Consider the following 21,226-nt stretch of genomic DNA (forward strand, 5'->3'; position numbering starts at 1 on the left):
ACAAGCTCAGAAGAATACTATACGTTCACTTTTAAGTCCCCAAATACCAAAAAACTCCGCAAGACGCCAGATTTGTCGCTAGTCGCTTTTGAGAAAATACGTATGTCACCAAGAGGGTTTGGAATGTCAACAGATTTAACGACAAAGTCACCATGTTGGAAACACTGGGACTGTGTGTATTTAACCTCGTCCCTCCGATGCTGAGCGTGAACACATAGACACCATCACACATCTTGACCAATGACTTGCCTTTAACAGAAAACAAGACAAGGAAAAAAAACAGACTAGGTCCCTGTTATGGAAGCCGGCTTCTGTTCTTCAGCTCTTAAGAGATGATCCGTTCGTGACCGACACATCACTACTTCGATGTGTGACCGTAAAGTGTGATAGTTCCTGCGTATTTGCAAGCTTTATGATGTGTGATCTGGAGGTGAATGTTCACCTGTATTCCTGTGGTGTTGGTGACTCATCACCGGTCGTTGTTTTTCTTGTTGTGGTGGCTGTCACAGGTGGATGACGCTGTTGCTAAACCGTTACAAAGGAGGAAATGTAATAAAATATTCTAACACATTCGTGTGGATGACGATTCAGTCTAATGCACAGAGCTAAACTGAAAAGTCCACCTTTATAAAAACAGTGGCAATAAAAACATGAAACAGTGGTGTACTATGATATTACTGGTAATATTTGGACCTTCTAGTGTCGCTAAATGAGATAACTATTACAAACAGCTCTCGCTATGATGCAGTGCAGTTGTCGACTACTGCAAAGTACTAGCACAAGAATTATATTTGCTTTAACATTATTTTACTAATTATAATAAACTTGCAGTGACCTCCCAACTTCCTGTTAAATGGGTCAAATGTGCTAAAGACCATTTCAACACTCGCTGTCATTTCATTGGAAAATTCAAAAATGTTTTTAACATTTATGCAAAACTTACACAGTATATTGACAGTAAATCTACCTGATTCATTAATACATACAGTACGTAACTTGTATGCACTGATGTTTTGGTTAAAAAGGAGTGAGGTGTAGCTAACACAACCTGTTTACACACGGCTAGCCTATTTCATTGTGGGCAGCTAACAGGTGAATTTCCACGACACAGCCTGGCTATGTTACAAAACAACAGGTCACACGTTGATACCCTTTTCGTTTGCCCCTCTTCTCTCACCTTTCTTTCTTTCTTTCTTTCTTTCTTTTCTTTTTTGACTCCGAGACCGCTTGACACTGGCAGGCTAGCTCCACTTATCACTGCCGCAGGTGCGGAGTGACAGGCAAAGAGGTGGGCGGATCGATCCAAATATCAATTATATCGATCCTAACGTTGGAATCAATATCGATCGATACCAAAGTAAAATGATCGATACTTAAGCTTAAACTGGTTTCCTGTCCAACTTAACTGATGAATAATCTAAAAAGCAAATCACAAAAAATGTCATACAAATTCATTTTTACACGTAGATTGAATGAGATCGATGATGCAGCCAACTTAATTCTTTCGGTATCGGTATTAGCCGATACTAAATCTGTCGGTATCGCACACCACTACAAAACGCTGCATCTGTGAAGCAAAATGAATGTCGTAGTGGACCAAACCATTATATAGACCTATAGGGGGGTGATGGGTCAATATGTTCGTTTATTTATGGTCAGTGTGGATATCTTTCCACCAAATACAAGAGATTATTTTAATCATTTGCTGACTACAGGTTTTTTAAAACATCACAAATGGACTCGAAAGTATTTTTAATACTGTCCTCACTTTTGGCTTTTATACGACGCCCAGTTGTGTTAATGAGAATTGATCCGCTCACTCAGTGTATTTTTAAAGTACAACCTTACCGCCGGTAGAGGGTGCCACTATGCCACATGTGGCACTGAAGTGTTTAGTGATACATATATACTGTAAACTGTGTATTTTTTACTCTACTCTTGTTTATTACGGTAATAGTATTGCCATGGTTCAGCCTACAGGTTTCATATGTTTTATAGTGTATTATGCCAGGGTAATGGCAGAAAATAACATTTATGATGCGTTCACGTCTGCCTCGTGAGGATGCAACACGTGCGCGCTCTAGTGGACAGTGGAGGCGAACCATGATGGCGTTTTTGACGTCATAGTGGCCTCTGGGGTGTTGCGTTCAAGGCTACGGTACTCATCCATGATTGAATAAAACTGGAATCAACAGTAAACCCCCAAAATAACAAATACACAATTTACACTGATTAAAAATATTTAATTTAAACATCACAAGACAAAGGCACGTAAAGTCAGTGGAAATACGAATGTGATCGTTTCACAGTGCACCAGTGGTGAAAGGTTAAATGTAAACCTGGTACTCACACTTACTGGACACTTCATTAGGTGTACCTCATTGTTACTGTAACAATACAGCATGTTGTTGTGGTTGTAGTGGTGGATTTTAGTGACTTTTTCTAATATTTTGTGTACATTATCAGTAGATCAAAATATTAGGAACAGCTCTCAGTATCATACCATGTAGTTCAATATCATTACAATCCATAACCAGTGCAGTATACTGTTGAATGAATACCTCTAAGACCTTATGTTTTATAAAGGCAGTGTGTTTCATACACAGCTTGTGTATTGGATCTCATTGGACTGCACTGGTGAACCAAATGCTGTGGTCATCAAGTGTGGTTCTAAAGGCAAAACATGACAAAAAATAAAGATTCAGTCAGTAAACCAACATGTACGATATTAAAATACTTATTATGACAGACACGTTCAAAGTAAACATCAACTTGTCCAAAATCTCAATTATTATTATGGTTTAATCGCTAAGATTCCGGAATGTTCATTCAGTGGAGTACAAGATGGTTCTTTTTAAACACAAAGAAGAATAAAAATAATCACAGTTGAAACTATCACCTCTAAGTCACACAGTTGTTTAAAAAAAAAAACAGTGTTGAGTACGGCTTTGCCATTTATGGAGAGTATTGACTTTTTTTTTTGCCCTCATAGACAGGATGGGGTCTTATCAGAGAGGAGCAGAAGCTTCAAATGGTGATACATCTCTGACGCCAGGCACTTCCTCCCTCCAGCACCGTGTCTCATACACACTCTTTTAAGAATGCATGGAAAATATATATATATTGCACTTCTAAACATGAGGAAATAAACTTCTGAAGAACCATTTAAAAACAGAAACTTGCCTTCTTTGTGTGAAAAAAAAAACATTTTTGAAGAATGATGGTGATATTCTGTGCAGCGCTTTGCATTTAAATATGTGCAAGTGTGACAAAGGAAATACACTCGTTGAATGCTTCATCAGGCACACCTGCACAATCACACAAGAATCAAGCCTAGCTGGATGATAAGGTTCCTTTACAAATTACAACCCCATAATAAATAAAGTATTGTATGAATATCTAATAGAATAATAATGCAAATACATAAGATTGTTATCTTTAATCCAGCTCTTGTATTGGATGGCATTCGATTATGCAGGTGTACCTAGTGAAGTACCGTGTGAGTGTATATAAAACAGTGAAATTCAAACATAAAAACACATTTGAGCTCTCCATTTCTTCCTGTTTCAAGTCTTGAGGTTAGTTTGGCAGACTTGTTGGTGACTTCCTGTTATTTTTCTCATTTTATTTATTATTTATTTATTATTTTTTTATTTCTCATTAATTGCTTAATTGTTGTTGTGATTTTAGAGACAACGACAAGAGACAGGAAGCAAAACTGGAGGTAGCAGAGATGAGGATGTTGAGGTTCTCAATGGGAGTGACCAGGATGGATAGGATCAGGAACGAGTACATCAGAGGGACATTACATGTTAGAGGCCTTGGAGATAAAGTCAGAGAGGCCAGACTGAGATGGTTCGGACATGTCCGGAGGAGAGATAGTAAATTTATTGGTAGAAGGATGCTGTATTTAGTGCTGTCAGGTAGGAGGAGTAGAGGAAGACCAAAGAGGAGGTCTATGGATGTAGTGAAGGAGGACATGAGGGCAGTTGGTGTGAGACAGATGCGGACAGATGTGGCGGCCTCTGAAGGTTAAAGTCCAAGGAGGATGTGATTTTAGGCGAAATAAAAGACTGTGTATTTTAGTCGTTCAGATACTCAAATCCACTCTTGCATCTATTTCATATCAATAATCGGAATGATGAGAAGCCTATCTTCATAAAGGCAGTATTTTATAATATCGCCATTGTATTGGATGCCAATTGATTGTGCAGTTACTTAGTAAAGTGGCCTGTGAGTGAATCGAAAATAATGAACTTCATAGTGCAATATTGTACACAACTAAGCTTGTTGTTTCTTCTCATTTCAAGTCTTTAAAATGGGTTTTAGCCGACACGTCTTTGTGGCATTCAATTGTGCATGTGTACCATCGTCAAGTGTCATGTATGTATGTAAAATAGTCAACTTCAAATATAAACACACAAGTGAGCTGTTTCTTCCAGTTTTAAGCCTTTAAAGTACACTACCAAAACCCACATTTTCTATCTTCCTGTTGTTTATTGCCTTTTTCTTGCTATCTCTGTAGCAACACCTTACTTACTGCAGCACATTACTATTGAGTGTACAGTGTGTTCCTTTTATGCAAATAGGGAAGGAAATATAAGTACTCCAGGATACGTGGAACAACCGTAGGTATTAGTAGCACCAACACTCAAGGCTTGATCAACCTCCATTTCTTAAATTGTTGACCCATTTTGTGTCCCTGAAAAAGTCCTTTTTGTATCATTTGGAAATATACATTGTATTTCAATTGACCTTTATTTTAACCTCTGGCATTTCACCACTTAACTCCAATTTAGCACCAATTCAAGTTATTCATTGAACAACTTGAATTGTAATAACTGGAAAAATGTAGGTGCTCTAAAACTTAGTTGCTGGCAAAGTCATGTTATTATTGATATAGTTATATTTCATTTGAAACTTTGCCTGTGAAATTAAGACTTTGTTAGTTTTTCTTCAGTGGGTGGGGGGCGAGGGTACCTTCTTGAGCTGGTTAAATCCAGTCTTTCCTCGTTTCCGTAGCAATAATTGGGAGTTTAAATAAAATGTTATAAAGACAGAAAAGTAAAATCAACTTTTCAGTTCAATTAATAAAGCAGAGATGAAGAGGGATGTAAGACAATTGTACAACCAATCCCTTTACAGCGTCCATGACGACGTCTTTCACGCAGGCACCAGCACCCTGTCTATGGCGTACTGTAAACGCTCCCAGTTCCTCCAGAACACGGTTAAGAAGAAGACCCCCAGGAAGGTGGCGACCACGTGGTGGCGGCTCCTCATTAGCGGGGCGGCGAATTTAGCGGCGGTGGATACGCACACGAGGATGACGGTGATGATGGCCAGCATGATGTTGATGCTCCGCCCCAGCAGGACTCTGGCATCACCGCTCTCCAGCTGCACCGTCTGCTGCTGCTGCTGCTGAAGCTCCAGCTTGGACACTCTTGTCTGACACGACTCTAAAGCTTCCTGGGAAACATGGAGGGCAGATTTTGGAGCATGTTTAAAGGGGCTCTTCACAAGCCAACGACATCGGGGTCTACCTGAATGTCACGGGCTCTCTCCTGGGCCTGGTAGGCCACTCTTTCCTCAATACTGGCCAGCTCTTGCTTCAGGTCAGCCATCTCATGTTGGTGAAGTTCAGTCAGGTCATTTAGTTGGTCCTCTAAACGCTCATACCTGAGACACATCCATATTTTTTATGTGCAGATGATAGACAGTGGACTTAATGATGTTCTAAGAGCAACATGTGTCCCTGAAGAAAAAAAATTCTCCCTCACTTTTGACTTGCTCCACTTTGATATAGACACAACACTGACCTGTATCGCTCCTCCTGCAGTGCTTGGTTGATGACTCCAAACTCCCTCTTGAACTGGGTTTTAACCTCCTCCATGTCCTCCTCCAGTTGGTTCTGGGCTTCTTTAATCTCCCTCACCTCCTCCAGGCTCATCATCAGTCTGCTGTGGGCCTCGCCCCCCGCCTGCTGGCTCTGACCCCGCATCCCCGCCGAGAGCCCATTACTGTCTGCTGAGTTGGAGGCGCTCCCAGAGGAACACTCATCGTCACTGGGGTACTTGGGCTTTCCAGCCAAGGAGGTGCTGTTACTCAGGGACTTTCCCGCTGTCTCGGCGGGCAGCGGCGTGGAAGCGTCCATGGAGGTCTTGAGGTGGGCAATGTTGTCAGCGCTGCCAAACTTGTTCCTGATGAGGTTGGCAAACTCTCTGGGTTTGCTGAAGAAGAAAGGAGGTGAGAGAGAAACGCCGGGCCCGATGGTCTTGATCTTGTCCATGGTAGGGTGTCTCCCGCTGCCGGTCATGTCCCTCAGCAGCTCCCTGCGGGACTCCCTGGGTATGGTGCTGTGCTTGCCGCTGGACGGGTGAGGTGAAAGGTGCAGCTCGCTGTCCTTCATCTTGCGGTGATACTGCTCCAGCTTCTTCTGCATTTGGGCGATATTCTGCGCCGACTTCTGGTTCTTCTTCTCAAAGACCTGCTTGATGCGGCCCACCTGTAGCTTGTCGGCGCTGTTCACCAACTTCAGGTACTCGGCCACGTTTTCGTCCCGTGCCGTCTGCTCGATCTTCAGCTGTTCTGTCACTTTCAGGATCTTCTGCTGGAGGTTGTCTACAGAGGAGCGGCTCCGGAAGAACTCTGAGCCCAGAGAAGGGGAAGTAGCACCATCGCTCAGGTCCAGATCCAGATTGTTCTCAGAGGATCCTCGACGCATGGAGGCAGGAAGGCTCAGAAAACTGCCATCAGAACTCCGATCCTGCAAGGGAGGGACAAACATTACATAGTGTCAAGAATATAAGAATATTTTATAGTTACGACCAGTCCAGGGTGTACCCCGCCTCTCGCCCAAAAACAGCTGGGATAGGCTCCAGCATACTACCTGCAACCCTAGTGAGGATAAGCGGTATAGAAAATGGATGGATGGATTGATTTTATATTATATATATTATATATATATATATATTATATATTTTATATTATTTTTATATTATTATGCTATTTTATGTGTATTTTTTTTAATTATATATTTCATTAATTCATTCATTTATTTTCTACTGCTTATCCTCCCGAGGGTCATGGGTGTGCTGGAGCCTATCCCAGCTGTCTTCGGGCGAGAGGTGGGGTACACCCTGGACTGGTCACCAGCCAATCACAGGGCACATATAGACAAACAACCATTCACACTCACATTCATACCTATGGACACCAATGGAGTTGCCAATTAACCTAGCATGTTTTTGGTATGTGGGAGGAAACCGCAGTACCCGTAGAAAACCCACGCACAGGGAGAACGTTCAAACCCCACACAGATGTATTATATATTTCCACCAAAATGATAAAAATTTTGATTTTGATTACATAAAATTCATTCAAGTCCTTAGGCTTTTTGATCCCAAAGCGCTCCTGTTCCCCAAAACGTATTCTCTTGAGTGTGTAAACAATATAAGAACATATAAATATAACAATATTGATATCTAACAATATGAAAGACACAACTATAAAGCAAAGATATTTGTGAAAATAAACATAGAAGTCAAAATAACAATCTCATAATGCCAGTATCGATCTGATACTGATACTACCTTTAATATCAATACTATCCATATTTGGTGCAACTCAGGTGGCTCTACTGGTCAGATTTCACAGATTGCAGAAATAACTACTTGAAACACAAAGACGGCAGAAGTATTTTTGTGTAATTTCTGTCTAGTTTGTCTTGCATTGTCAACGTTAAGTCCTTATCTTCACCGTATTCAATCAGATAAAAGTGACAAGCTTGATTGCAGTGACACTTGTATATAGAGATTCTCATTCATGTCCATGCAGCAAGACTATCTGAGTTGATAAAGTTGTATTTCACAACAACAACTACATGTTAGCTTCAAAGCTTTTGGACATTTTCCTCACAAATGTGTGTGTGTTTTAGCATATACAATCAGACGGGTAATAACCTAAAAAGTATTTCCTTATCATGACCTCATCTTTACTTCCTGAGAGACCATTAGGGTGACTAAGACTGTTCTTACTGGACACATCTGTCAAGGTCGGCATCAAATCCCGTATGCTTACAATACTCTACAATGATGACAACATTTCAGATAACGAAGATTATTAATTTGTGTGAACCAAATAGAGCGTACACATCTTATGTAGGTCAGCCATCATGTTAATACTGCTTGTGAAATCCCTTTGCCAGACAACGTCCTGCTTGACGGTAAACCCGTATGTGTTAATGCAGTTGACCAGGACAAAGGGATGGAGGAAGTGAAAGCAGATATATTTAAGCCCAGTAAGCAAGTCTGGCTGAGAATGGAATGAAGTAAAACAGGAAGCAGAGAGAATTTAATGAAGGGTCATGTATGCATCTGTCCAAGCATGGGTGCCACTTGAGGGCACAGTAACAGACGTCTCATGGACGCTTACCAGTGTAACAAATATGTCGATCTAATCTGATAGAGAAATGTTGTACAACAAAAAGCCTCACACAAAGCTGTCATAATCTTCAACAATTGTGCTGTTAGTGCCAACCACTCTTTGGTACTTAAAGGGGAACTGCACTTTTTTTCACTTTATCTGGAATAGGTACATATTCTGAAAGGTCTAGAACAGGGGTCTCAAACTCAATTTACTTGGGGGCCACTGGAGCTAGGGTCTGGGCAAGGCTGGGCCGCATCAGGTTTTCAAAAACAAAAACAAAAACGCATTCATTAAAAACAGAAAAATGAATAAACTTTGCTTTGGTTTCGATTTTCTACAAGAAAAGCATTCCACTGTTCTCAAATATATTACTTTTTATTTTTCTACACAAAATAAGATGAAAAATAAATAAACAAATCAAGAATAAAGAAAATCAATCAATCAGTAATAAATAAATAAATATAATAATAACAATAAAACGGCAAATAATAAAAACTTAAGAAACCACATATAGTTGGTGGGCAGACAAATTTTTTTTTCAGATTAAAATTAACAAAGCATTATTAGAGCCCTGTAGACATGACAAAACACGACTATAGTCACATTTATACTCTTTTTATTTACAACATATTGCGCAACTGCAGGGTCTTGAGACACATGCTAACTCACAAACTAGAGCGCTAGCGACCTAAACAGTAGCCTTCAAGTTATTTCCTTTAAACTTAAATAGCCAAAAACCTACCACTTCCACACGGATAGGGAGGATAACTATTAACAGTTATTTAACCTTTAACATGAACATTAATCAAACATCATCATCATCATCATCATAATTTTTTCTGGGTACATGATACCATACAGCATCCATATCAAACTTGCGAGGGCCGCACTAACATTAAACTTTCAGATCAAGGCGGGGGCCTCAAACTAGTGTCCTGCGGGCCACATTTGGCCCGCGGGCCGCGTGTTTGGGACCACTGGTCAAGCAAGTTTTCTGAGCAATTTATTGTGTATAACTGCTCATAGGAGTCCACAACTCAATACAAAGCAAAATACATTTATAGACATCTTTGGAAGTCAATGTTTTTTCTTTTTGAAAAGACGTCCACAGATGTGTTCGGCAGTCAATGAGTTAATGGGGTGGATTTGGCCCATAGACCACCAGTTAAATATGCCTGGTATCCATGAATGAACATAACAGATTACATTTACACAAAGGTAAAGGTCATTGTAAGTACAAGCAAAAGGGGACGATTGTTATGAAGTTTGGCGATCCAATTATAACTTCCTGTGTTTAGTTGACAACATCCTTACACTTTCACAACAACTGGCCAAACTTGTTGTGGTGTGATGTTTGGCCTTAAACGCCCGTTCTCTTACGTTGTCCTCCTGGCCTTCCTTTCACACAAATATGCATATCTACTAGCTGATCCACTGCATACTTTTGTTACTGGGACTTTCTTCAAGCATGCCTCAGGGATTTCAGCCTCTATCTCCATCCCACAGCCCCACCTCTCCTTCTAGAACACTCAGCTCTTTCTCCTGCTTAGCAGGGAGACAAAAGGCCCACTTTGTCATATTCCACCTCTGACCAACAGCTAAGCTCTCACAAGAGCAGTGATGTCATGCAGACAAAGCACCACATTGGCCAATCAGCAGCCGTTTCCTTCCAGCCTGCACAGACCAGCACTGGTCCAGAAAATCAGGTTCAGCCATTTAAAGTTCCTTTTTGTCAAACCGGTTTGGTCACGTCTCACATGAGAGCTCGTGTCTCCCTTCTCTGTCAAAGCCTGCTCATCTCATCTTATAAGTTTACAATTTTATACAAGTTTTTGGAGGTACCGAAATCAGAAATACACAACCTAATTACACATACTTGATCAAGACTGTACTGTTTTTTGGAACTCTTCCTTTAAAGAGGTGTACTGCACGAGAGTTGATAACATACTGCTTTTGCTGTAGTACAGTACCTAAAACTGGAACCAAATTAAGTCATTTGTACCATACCAGCTTTTGGCAACCTTCAATAGGGTACCAAATGCATTATTGCGGTACCTAAACGGTTGTGAGGAGTACCAAATTTACTGACTGGCTTTTTGGCACAATTCAATACGCGTACAACAATATCTATTTGGGTTGTAGCAGGTACCAGATGCATTGTTCCGTACCATAGCCCCTTTGGCATACTTCAACAGAGCACCAAATATATGAGTACAAGGTACACGGTAATTCACTGATTTGTACCAAAACATTTTTGGTACACTGACACTGGAGTAGTAAACAACAGTACAATGGTACATAAAAGGTTTGAAGGGTACCAAATTCACAGATTTTTGTGCCGCTACTACGTTTGACCACTTTTACTGGGGTCCAGTATATACAGGGTTGTTAAAAGTACTAAATGTACTGATTGGTACTGTTCCACTTTAAAAGGGTACTAAATACTGTAGCACGCTGCTTTAAGGGTATGGAAACCAACACCTGAGGGGTAACAAAGAAATTGTGTCATAGGGCTTCAAAAATCTGTACCATACGACTTTTGGCTGTCTCTGCTGGGTACTAAACACAGTAGTATTGCTTCTGAAGAGTTGTGAAGGTTACCAAAAGAACTGATCAGCATTGTACCGCTTTATTCAAACCCTTGCATTAGGGTGCCAAACACAGTTTACAATAGTTAAGAGAGAACCAAATCACTACAGGTTGGCAAAATCTTTACTGTACCACTTTTTTTGTACAGTAAAGATATGTGGGTTGTCGTGGAGATTGGACAACATGTTATTTGTACTGCAGTAGCACTACAGGGTCTCCTCAGGCTCTCACTTCTGAAGAGCTCCATATTGCTCTGGAGAGGAACTGTGGTGTGTAAACTCATTGCTGTGAGCGTTTTATAACACGGATACGAAAGGATGGGCATGAAAAGAAATCAAACCGTGAAGTGGCATCAAATGGTGTTTCTCTGTGAGGGTCTCAAGGTTGAGAGCATGTGTGGGAGAGGCTTGAGAAAAATGTATATACGTATAATGTATATATGTATAGTGATGCAACCTGAACTAGTGAATATGGGAGTCTCACATCTCTTTGGGAGGATTTGTAGGAAAAACAACATATCAGCAGCACACATAACACAATCCAGATGTGGTGTAAGTGATTCTCTAGTGCAGGGGTCTCAAACACGTGGCCCGCAGGACACTAGTTTGAGGCCCCCGCCTTGATCTGAAAGTTTAATGTTAGTGCGGCCCGCGCAAGTTTGATATGGATGCTGTATGGTATCATGTACCCAGAAAAAATTATTACGTTTGATTAATGTTCATGTTAAAGGTTAAATAACTGTTAATAGTTATCCTCCCTATCCGTGTGGAAGTGGTAGGTTTTTGGCTATTTAAGTTTAAAGGAAATAACTTGAAGGCTACCGTTTAGGTCGCTAGCACTCTAGTTTGCGAGTTAGCATGTGTCTAAAGACCCTGGAGTTGCGCAATATGTTGTAAATAAAAAGAGTATAAATGTGACTATAGTCGTGTTTTGTCATGTCTACAGGGCTCTAATAGCACTTTGTTAATTTTAATCTGAAAAAAAATAATTTGTCTACCCACCAAATATATGTGCTTTCGTTTTCTTTTTATTATTTGCCGTTTTATGATTATTATTATTATATTTATTACTGATTGATTGGTTTTCTTTATTCTTGACTTGTTTATTTATTTCCATCGTATTTTTGTGCAGAAAAATAAAAATTAAGATATTTGAGAACAGTGGAATGTTTTATCAGAGCTTTTATTGTAGAAAATCAGAACCCAAGCACTGAAAAAGTTTGTATATTTTTCTGTTTTTAATAAATGCGTTTTTGTTTTTTTTTTGGAAAACCTGATGCGGCCCAGCCTTGCCCAGACCCTAGCTCCAGTGGCCCCCAGGTAAATTGAGTTTGAGACCCCTGCTCTAGTGTATATTAGCTTCTTTTTAGTAGAGGTGTAATAGTACGCCATAATCACGGTTAGTTTCTCTTGTCCAACAGTAGCAGTTTGGATAGTGTATTTTCTATTTAGTAAATGCAAGTCCCCTATTGGCTGAAGTGCAGCCGAAGGGGATATCCACACTGAAACATTTTCAGTTCAAAACAGCAAAAATGTTATCATTTCAGCTTCTCATCCACACGTTTCCGTAAGTAAAGGCAAGTAATCCTTTTTAAAACGATTATATCAGCAACCCATTGCTGTCACATGACCAGAAGTGAGCTTTGACGACAAGCCAACATAATATGTAAATATTTTGAGTGACGTGACTCACAGCAGTTGACATTCTCCTGTTTTTTTTGTCTTATACATCCAAAATGATGCACATATAATTCCACTTTGATAGAAAAGCCTTGGAAAGAGCAGGATGACGGACTTGCATTCTTATTTTCTGCTTTCTTTCTTCTGTGTGTCCGTTTACAGTGCCACACGTACGTTGGTGTGCCTTGTGTATGACATTGTTTTGATTTAGTAATCCGCTCCCGTCTGGATGCAACTATTTTGTAATCCGGCACAGTGTGGATGCATTCCCATGCGGACAGGGCGGCCTACGTAGTTCCAGCTTGTAACCTCGTTCTCCATCTCTACCGAGCAATAATAGCAAACTGCTTTCTGCTTATCTATTTGTCTTGGTTGGTTTGCGTCTTTCACACAAAAAGGAACACTCCTCATGGCTATTGCTAGACATGGGGAGACGCGTGACTGTACCGCAAGGCAGTTAGGCTTCCTGTCCCTCACAAAAACTCTTATCACAAATACATGTACCGTTACTTACCGCTACTTCATAGCCATCCTGATTGATTGTTTAAGCTCAATGCGAGGGTCTCTGCTTGGGGCAGACCTTGATAAATCAATTAGCTGCCCTACTTTTTTCATTCTCACTATTCCCCAGGGGAGGCTAAGGATTGGAGGGTGGGGGCATGAAGGGGCGGGTACTGGGCAGAGGATTAAGAGGTCTTTGGGGAAGGTTGGAGACGGCAGAAGGGGATGAAAACTGAGCGACTAGACTGGAGGACAGTAAGCAGATGGCAGTTAGCAGCAGTCTGAGATGGAGTGTTTGGGCCAGCAGTTAATGAGTGCAGCTGTACTGCAGATGTAAATAAGTGGGTTTGCATACAATTTGAACAGTTTTACATGATTTTAATAATCCATCCATTTTCTATGCTGCTTATCCTGACTAGGTTCACGGGTATGCTGGAACCTATCCTAGTTGTCTTTGGGCGAGAGGCGGGGTACACCCTGCACTGGTCGCCAGTCAATCACAGGGCACATATAGACAAACAACCATTCACACTCACATTCATACCTATGGGCAATTTGGAGTCGCCAATTAACCTAGCATGTTTTTGGAATGTGGGAGGAAACCGGAGAAAACCCATGCACACACGGGGAGTACATGAAAACTCCACACAGATGTCCAAGCAAAGAATCGAATGCAGGTCTTCCCGGTCTCCTGACTGTGTGGCCTACATGCGGCTGATTTTAATCAAATAAAAATTCTATTAAGCCACACATTATTCACACCTTACCCAATTTAGTGATTCTATAATTTTTAATAGGCTGGAAATGACAAAATATTTGCAAAAATAAATATATATATTAATGAAAAATATTTTTTTAGCACCTCATAGAGCCTTCAGCTGTTGGCACTATACTTGACATACAAAATATTTAAACACATTTTTGTGTCATTTAGACAGATTTTTACTTGGGATGTCCTGATCCAATCTTCAGGATCAGCTCGGACGATCCTGTGTATTCTGGAAGATCGGATAATATCAGCTTCCGACACGAGATCGAGCCGATGTGGTTGCCATATCTCGTTCGCAACTCTGGGCCGCTTTCCCTGAGGGAATCTCAAAGGGATTAATAAAGTATTCTGTCTGTCTGTCTGTCTGTCCACACACCAACATGCTAGGTGAGGCAATTTGCCTCAAAGCTGGTTTACACTCGACTCCCACCATCCGTCTGTAACACTACAGACCATCAATAAATAACTATTGCATTGAAGTCACATATTCTAAATCACACAACAAATTGAACTATGAATTACTGGGCAAAATTGAACAATGTTAAATGATTGGCCCGACACCGAAAAGTATTAAAAGTATTTTGGCAAGGTGTTTTTTTTCCAATTTTACCTTTTATTGGATGAAAATACTTTGAGAAACACAAATTCAAAATCTTGGACAATGTCTTTCCAGAACAGATCTTTCATTTCCTGCATTGGTTTAATGGAACAATGATTAATTCTGCTTCTTAAGCATTTTTAATTGGCATAATAGAAGTTAAAAAGACATGCTAATAAAAAAAAAATACTCATACAAGTCATGTGCATGTCTGTGTTAATATTCTAGCAGAGTAACTCTCTCTAGTGAAATGAAAACAAGGCTGGCACAGAACAAAACAGAAGATACTCCCCAAACACATCATCTCCACCACTGGGCGGTTTTACAGAGGGGACTGTGGGGGACCTCCCTCATCCCTGTACAAGCCCCCAACAGTCCCCCACACTGCCCTACATAGCCCTCAGCGTCTGTCCGCCAACACTGTGACCCATTTAGTGCAATCTGCAAGGCGGGAATAACATGAGAGAGTCCAACTGCATCAGCCTCAACGGTGAAAACAAACCATGAGACTCAAAACTGCTATCTTGCATGCAAAGTCAGAGATAGCTGTAAAAAACCACTGGGGATGCTGATTATCTTCACAGCATGGATCACTAACGATCAACGGCATGAATGAGTCCACGGCTTAAATGAATGCAGTATCATGAAGGGGAATGAAGTGAAAGCCCCCCTGCCGTCGAGTGTGCACAGAATGTGTGTTAAAATTTGGGGAGTCAATATTTGCAGAAGCTAACAAAATAAGCAGGAACGCTTTCTTGCTCAACTTGCTGTACGACCTTTAGAGGAACCAGAAGACATCAACATGCACATTGACAGGAAGGCCAAGAAGCGGAAGTGGAAGAGCTTGTCGGCGTTGCATACATTACATCAATCAATTGCCACGCTGCATTAAGGTCAGAGAGTCGGTGCAACACTTAACACGGGATATGGCCCTGGTTTTCTTTCTAGAAAACTTCCAAAAGGTACTGTACTTTCCGGTGTATGAGCTGCTCCTTTTTTCCTCTCACTTTCAATTCTGTGGCCTGTACAGTGATGCAGCTAATTTACGGCTGAAAACTACATTTCCCATGATGCATATTGTGCAGCTTCAGGATGTAGTGACGGCAATATCATGTTTTGAAAGTCTGCTAACCCACTAATGACAAGAGAAAAAAATTACATCAACTAAATGACTGCCCAATAACATTTCTCATTATGTACGTTCATACAGTACACTTTATTTTTCTGCGTTGTAGCATGATTTCCATATTAAAACTCTCCTGCATCAACATTTGCACTTATTTGAATAAACCGGATCCAAACTGCAGGCTTGGCACCGTCGCAAAGATGGAACAAACCAAGCCGTTCAGGCAGAGAACAAGAACCACAGCGGGGTCTAAAGCTCCACCATGCTTATTGGTATTCCCTCCGGCTGACAGTCTCCTGCTAGGAAGACAGGAACCAGAAAAGAGAAACAATAGGGAGCCGAATGTCTTCAGTAAGAATTGGCCCGACAACTGCTCTCAACAGCTGGACTGCAGTGTGATTGCAAAACCTCTCTTTTTGGAGGACAAAAAGACAGCATTATCTCATAGACAAGATCAATCAATAGCCCATTAACACTATCATTGTCCCTGTGGACTGATGGGGATTCAATTAGGAGGTCAGTCACAGCATGGAGACAGAAAACTAGAGGTGTCTGATAATGGTCAACTATTCAGCGATTCAGATTTGACTATCAATCTTGCCGTTAAATGATATTAAAATGTCATGTGATCACAGCTGTACCATTCTGACTACATAGGGGGTGTCCACGGCTGCTTTACATTATTACAAGGAATGACTTTGTTTCTGTTATGAATTAACAGAAGATCTATACTTCCCATGCAATAAGAACATCACCCGCTTCGGTGGCACAAACCAAAGGTGAAAAGTATGGTTATGGACTTATTAGCCCATAATGGCTACTAAAAATCCTCTTAAGTGAGGACGTATTTTGAATAGGTTACAGATGACTCCAGATAGTCAAGGCAATTTGTGTCAGAAGCCTTGTACATATCACACGACAACAACTGACATCGTATCATATAAAGCGGGTAAGGCTGTGACGCCAACTCCATTTTAAGCCCCAACGGGCAAGAAATTAGGCTGCTGCTTTGAGAGTTTTGGTAAGTTGTTTTCTATGGCATGTGGTGTGGTGGTCTTGTTCATCTTGCTTTTGTTATCACTAATTAAATCAGGGTACTGTTGTTGCACACCTTTAAAAAAAGACACATATGAGATCCCTTTATTGGTTGGGATCACCATAAGTTCTGTTCTTTAAAGAAAACAAAGCAATATTGGTCTACTAATATTCAAAAGAATGAAAATCCTTAGTTGAAGACAGCCTTACAGAAAACAAAGTGATTGGTGCCCAAAACAACGTCATAGATCATCTCTCAAAAAACAGATAATGGTTGGAGTGTAAAGGTAAATCATGGTAAACGCAAACAGGAGACTTTAACAACAAAGGTTTCCAAGTTCTGGCAAGTTACACTGCCTGTCCCTCACTTAATGTGCACCATGTGGGAAAATCTAATACATGTTAGGGTTCATGTCAGAGCAAAGGTGCCTCTGGGAATCATGATGGCAGATGGGCAATCTAAAACCCAACTGCTTTTAAAGAACATTTGAGTGTACTCGAGGGCAAAACATAACAACCCATCATTAAACTGTCTTCATTAGAGAGGCAAACTCATTCGTTAATACCTCCGCCAAGTGCAAACACTAAAATCTTTAAGTACTCTGTATTAGTCTGCAAAAATATGCAAATAGAGTTTAACCCTATATGACTAAACTGTAGAAGGATGGGGCATTTGACTTATAAGTTTTTATTCAATTTGGTGCATAGAGTTTCTTTCCAACACCGGGTTTTGTGACATCAGTGTGATCCAGACTTCCTTTTGTGGGCATGCTCTAGGCCTGCCCTCCCCTCAGCTTTGCTTTGCTTTGTTCTGTTTACGGTGTTAGTAATGGCTCCCAGGAAATGTTTCTTCGGGCGTTAGGGTGTATGAGGCAAGCATCAGGCAGATTGAGGTGGACAAAAATATTTTTGAAGGTTCCATGTTTTTTTTTTACATTTCTCACTATAGCTCTCACTGTGGTCTGCTGGAGTCCCAAAACTGTAACCTTTTCCAGACTGATAGATCTCGATTAATGAAAACTATTTTTGAGGTTACCTGTTACCTGCATGCATGGCAATTACAAGCTCACTGATGTCTGGAGTTGCTAATAGCCTTTCTCCCCCAATGTACTCACATGAAATCAAGAGTTAGTAGCATAGCATTGTATGTCCACAGTGGCTCAGGAATCCTCTTCATCTCGATACAAATAACAAAAAATAAACAAAAAATTAATATCTTTAACAAATGTTTATTTTTCTCATTGCCAAGTTGCATTTTACTGATTTTTATGTAGCACTAAACAGAAACAGTGATGCAAAACTATTCCATTCATACCAACAAGGTCACTTCATATCTTCCAAAGCCATACAGAAATATAGAAATAATAAAATACACTCTTACCATAATTTTTTACAAACAATAATTTTGCATTCACAGGTCCAAATGTGCACCAAAAATGTCGGTGTTCCTGTGTGTCAACCCTCTGCCAAGTGGAAATCAATTTCACTTTTATTTTTTTTTCCTCCTACCTACGGAATATAAAACAAAAGTCATCATGACTCATGATTCAAGTCAACACATCACGTAGACTGATAACCATAGTTGCAAAAAGTGCATCCGTCAATGTAATCTTGGTGAATGACACAATGTGATCAAGCCTTGCTAACAACCTGTTGTGTGATCATTTAAGACTGGAGACACAAAGTTAGGGCGATTCCACTGCTGACTTTGGCGCGTGTGACTAATAATATTTTCATGTCACTTTAACAGGGACCTATTATGCTATTTTTTTGTATTGAGTTGTGGACTCCTACAGAGCAGCTATACACATGATAACCAGCAGAGAAAGCTTTCTAGATCTTCCAGAATCTGCACCTATTCCAGCTGGATTTCTTTGGATTTTGTGCTTCCCACGAAAACGGTCTGTTTTAATTCATACCCCCCAGAGCCTGCCTCCAGTTGTGTTGTCATTGAGTAATATTCAAAAGGAGTTTGATGATCAAACACATTTAAGTATGACAAAAAAATATATTAAGAAATCAGGAAGGGATCAAACACTTCTTCACACCACTGTATATAACATTAACAGGTTCAGTTGGCAAAGAAAGTGCTTAAAGCTATCAGAGTAAGTAACCAAAACTCCTCCGGTAAAATCTACTTGGGCGTTTTGATTTGAAATAATATTGTATATCGCCTGAAATTCACAACTATTCTTAATAAGGGTACCAGATTTAGACGAAAAATAATTTGATTTGTGACGTGACTAAAAACAGCAACACTTTATCTATTACACCCTGTCAGTACAAAATAACACCTTAAAAAATGCACAAGACAGTCAAAAGTGATCATTTTAACTACAGTAAAACATGCTGGGAAATGCATCATCTGCCCATGCCACAGCTACAAACTCCTCATAGATTGTGTTTTTTTTTTAATAATGTAGCTTTTACCCAGTCATTGACAGAATGATGGAAGAGGTGGTGGAGCAGCAATCACTTTATTGAAACCAACAACTAGGCCAAAGCATCCATAGTCATATCTATATCTATATGAAAGTAGAAATTTCAAGGTTTCAAGCAGGCATGAATGAAATTTGTGTGTGTGTTTTTAAAGTAAATGATGATAATTTGGCATCCCGTGATGAAAAATGATACACACATAGAATAAAGGGCACAAGATTAATAAAATAAAGCAAAAATGAGCATATCTTAATATTGCATTTAGCTGTGGGTGTATTTGTACTGACTTCATCATTCCTAATATTTGGCTATCCAAATCAGTAACATGGTTAACAATTTTAGACACAGCTCCAGGTATGATGCAGTGCAGCACCACAAAAAATACCAGATAAAAAATGCAATAAAAAAATAAAATAAAAATCATTTGTTTCCACAGATTACTTTTCTAAAATTATAAAACAACAAAGCATTGTACGTTGTAGTATTCCATTCATTTGATATATACATTATTATGTGTATTGTGTTAAGGTCCTATATAAAAAAAAATCCTATGCTATATATCCCATTCAAATTTCCGCTGTACAATGAAATAGTTTATGTTGTATGTTTTTGTTTAAAAATGAACACCTGAACACATTTTTTGTACTTTTAATCTCAAAGAAACTTCATTTTTATCACTTAAAGCACCAAATTTGTAGGTATAAACAGAAAAATGTATGTATCTAAAACAAAAACAATGCATTGTGCTCTCAAAACGTAAAGAGATATGTATAAACAAAGTAAATAATTTTAAAGAGTATGTCTTGGTCGAAATAAACGCTTTAAAAAACATATGTAGTCTTAATTTGTTATTAAGAAAGAGCAAACCTTCATTCAGTGACACAATTTTTACACCTCAAACAACGTTCCTCTACTTCCCTTGATGTTGCATTATTAGTTGAAAGTTGAACTTTGTGTAACGTCAATTATGTCACAAAAGGAGACTTTTAACTAATAACTTACCTGATAAGTGTGGAGTGTAGTTGTGTGTTGTGTTGTGGGTCAAAACATAAAAGTCACTCACCATCCTGCTGCCGCTGAGGTGTTTCTCCACTTCGGATAAACTCCGCACGGACACGGTGGCGCTGGGCATAGTACAGTAGTACCGTAATAACAATTCCCACAGCGCCCTTTCGTCAAATGGACACCAATTTACAAGTTAGTCGTCACATGTCGTCCATGTTTGCTCCCATTTGCTTGCACCTCTTCCTTTTCTGTCTCCTTCTGTGTCTAACACTAACTAGCAAACACTGCTACACACTAGGGGTGGGCGGGTCGAGCCAAATGTCGATAGTGTCGATACCAATTTGGTGACAAATGTTGGGAGTTACCATTTTGGCATTGATCCGATACTAAGTAAAAAAAAAACAAAGTAAATAACTTTAGATTTAAACACAGATATTTGAGAAAACAAACACGAGAGCTTAATACAAATCAATATCGTCACAATATTCTGATAAAACCCTTGGTGTGGATACTATCAATACTACCCCTACGTTCATACTTACTCATACCCGATGATATTGTTAGTTATCGTCAATTTTTGTATGAATTATTTTGTTTATATTGTTACTCTATGTTATAGTATTGTTTATATATTTGTTAAATTGTTCACCATTAAATTTGTTGATTTAGAAAAAAAAAATGATTCCTCACATAGCATCTTTGCCCTATGTTTTATTCTCATTATATCAAAGGTCAATAAACTATAGGCAAAAAATGTAAAAAATCATTCAACGGTCATTCAAAGAATCGGCATCAGTATCGACAATACTGGTACTGTATTTAGTGTCGAGTCGATACCAGAATCTGCAGTATCACCCACCACGATGGACAACTAGCATGTGTTAAACAAACCCTGCCTTTGTGTGTGTTAGTGTAGGAGGGTTTAACGCTTTCAAAACAATGTATGTACAGTGAGTGTTCATCATGACGTCATCTTTTTTTTTTAGTGAAGTCATGCTTAGCTTTGAAGGCATCATCTTGTTTACATGCAAATTAGCATACATACAGACCTGATCAAAAAT

General features: G+C 39.7%; 2 protein-coding genes across 2 annotated transcripts in view; both read right to left on the reverse strand.

Moving 5' to 3' along the window:
- LOC131130995 (coiled-coil domain-containing protein 136-like) overlaps window positions 1–1,247 on the reverse strand; it is a 46,624-nt gene extending 45,377 nt beyond the window's left edge. Inside the window, exon 1 of the mRNA XM_058075234.1 lies at window positions 1,178–1,247. The gene's annotated coding sequence lies outside the window, so the exon portion shown is untranslated. The remainder of the gene's footprint in view (window positions 1–1,177) is intronic.
- A 985-nt stretch (window positions 1,248–2,232) lies between these two features.
- LOC131131494 (transmembrane and coiled-coil domain protein 3-like) lies at window positions 2,233–20,466 on the reverse strand. Its single transcript, XM_058076240.1, has 4 exons — window positions 20,224–20,466; window positions 5,817–6,763; window positions 5,541–5,676; window positions 2,233–5,466 (listed from the first exon to the last, which is right to left on the reverse strand). Exons 1-4 carry the CDS (start codon window positions 20,290–20,292, stop codon window positions 5,164–5,166), a joined length of 1,455 nt encoding a protein of 484 aa, XP_057932223.1. The 5' UTR covers window positions 20,293–20,466; the 3' UTR covers window positions 2,233–5,163.
- Window positions 20,467–21,226: the final 760 nt, after the last annotated feature.

This window comes from Doryrhamphus excisus, chromosome 6 (genome assembly GCF_030265055.1).
Source record: "Doryrhamphus excisus isolate RoL2022-K1 chromosome 6, RoL_Dexc_1.0, whole genome shotgun sequence".
Taxonomy (NCBI): domain Eukaryota; kingdom Metazoa; phylum Chordata; class Actinopteri; order Syngnathiformes; family Syngnathidae; genus Doryrhamphus; species Doryrhamphus excisus.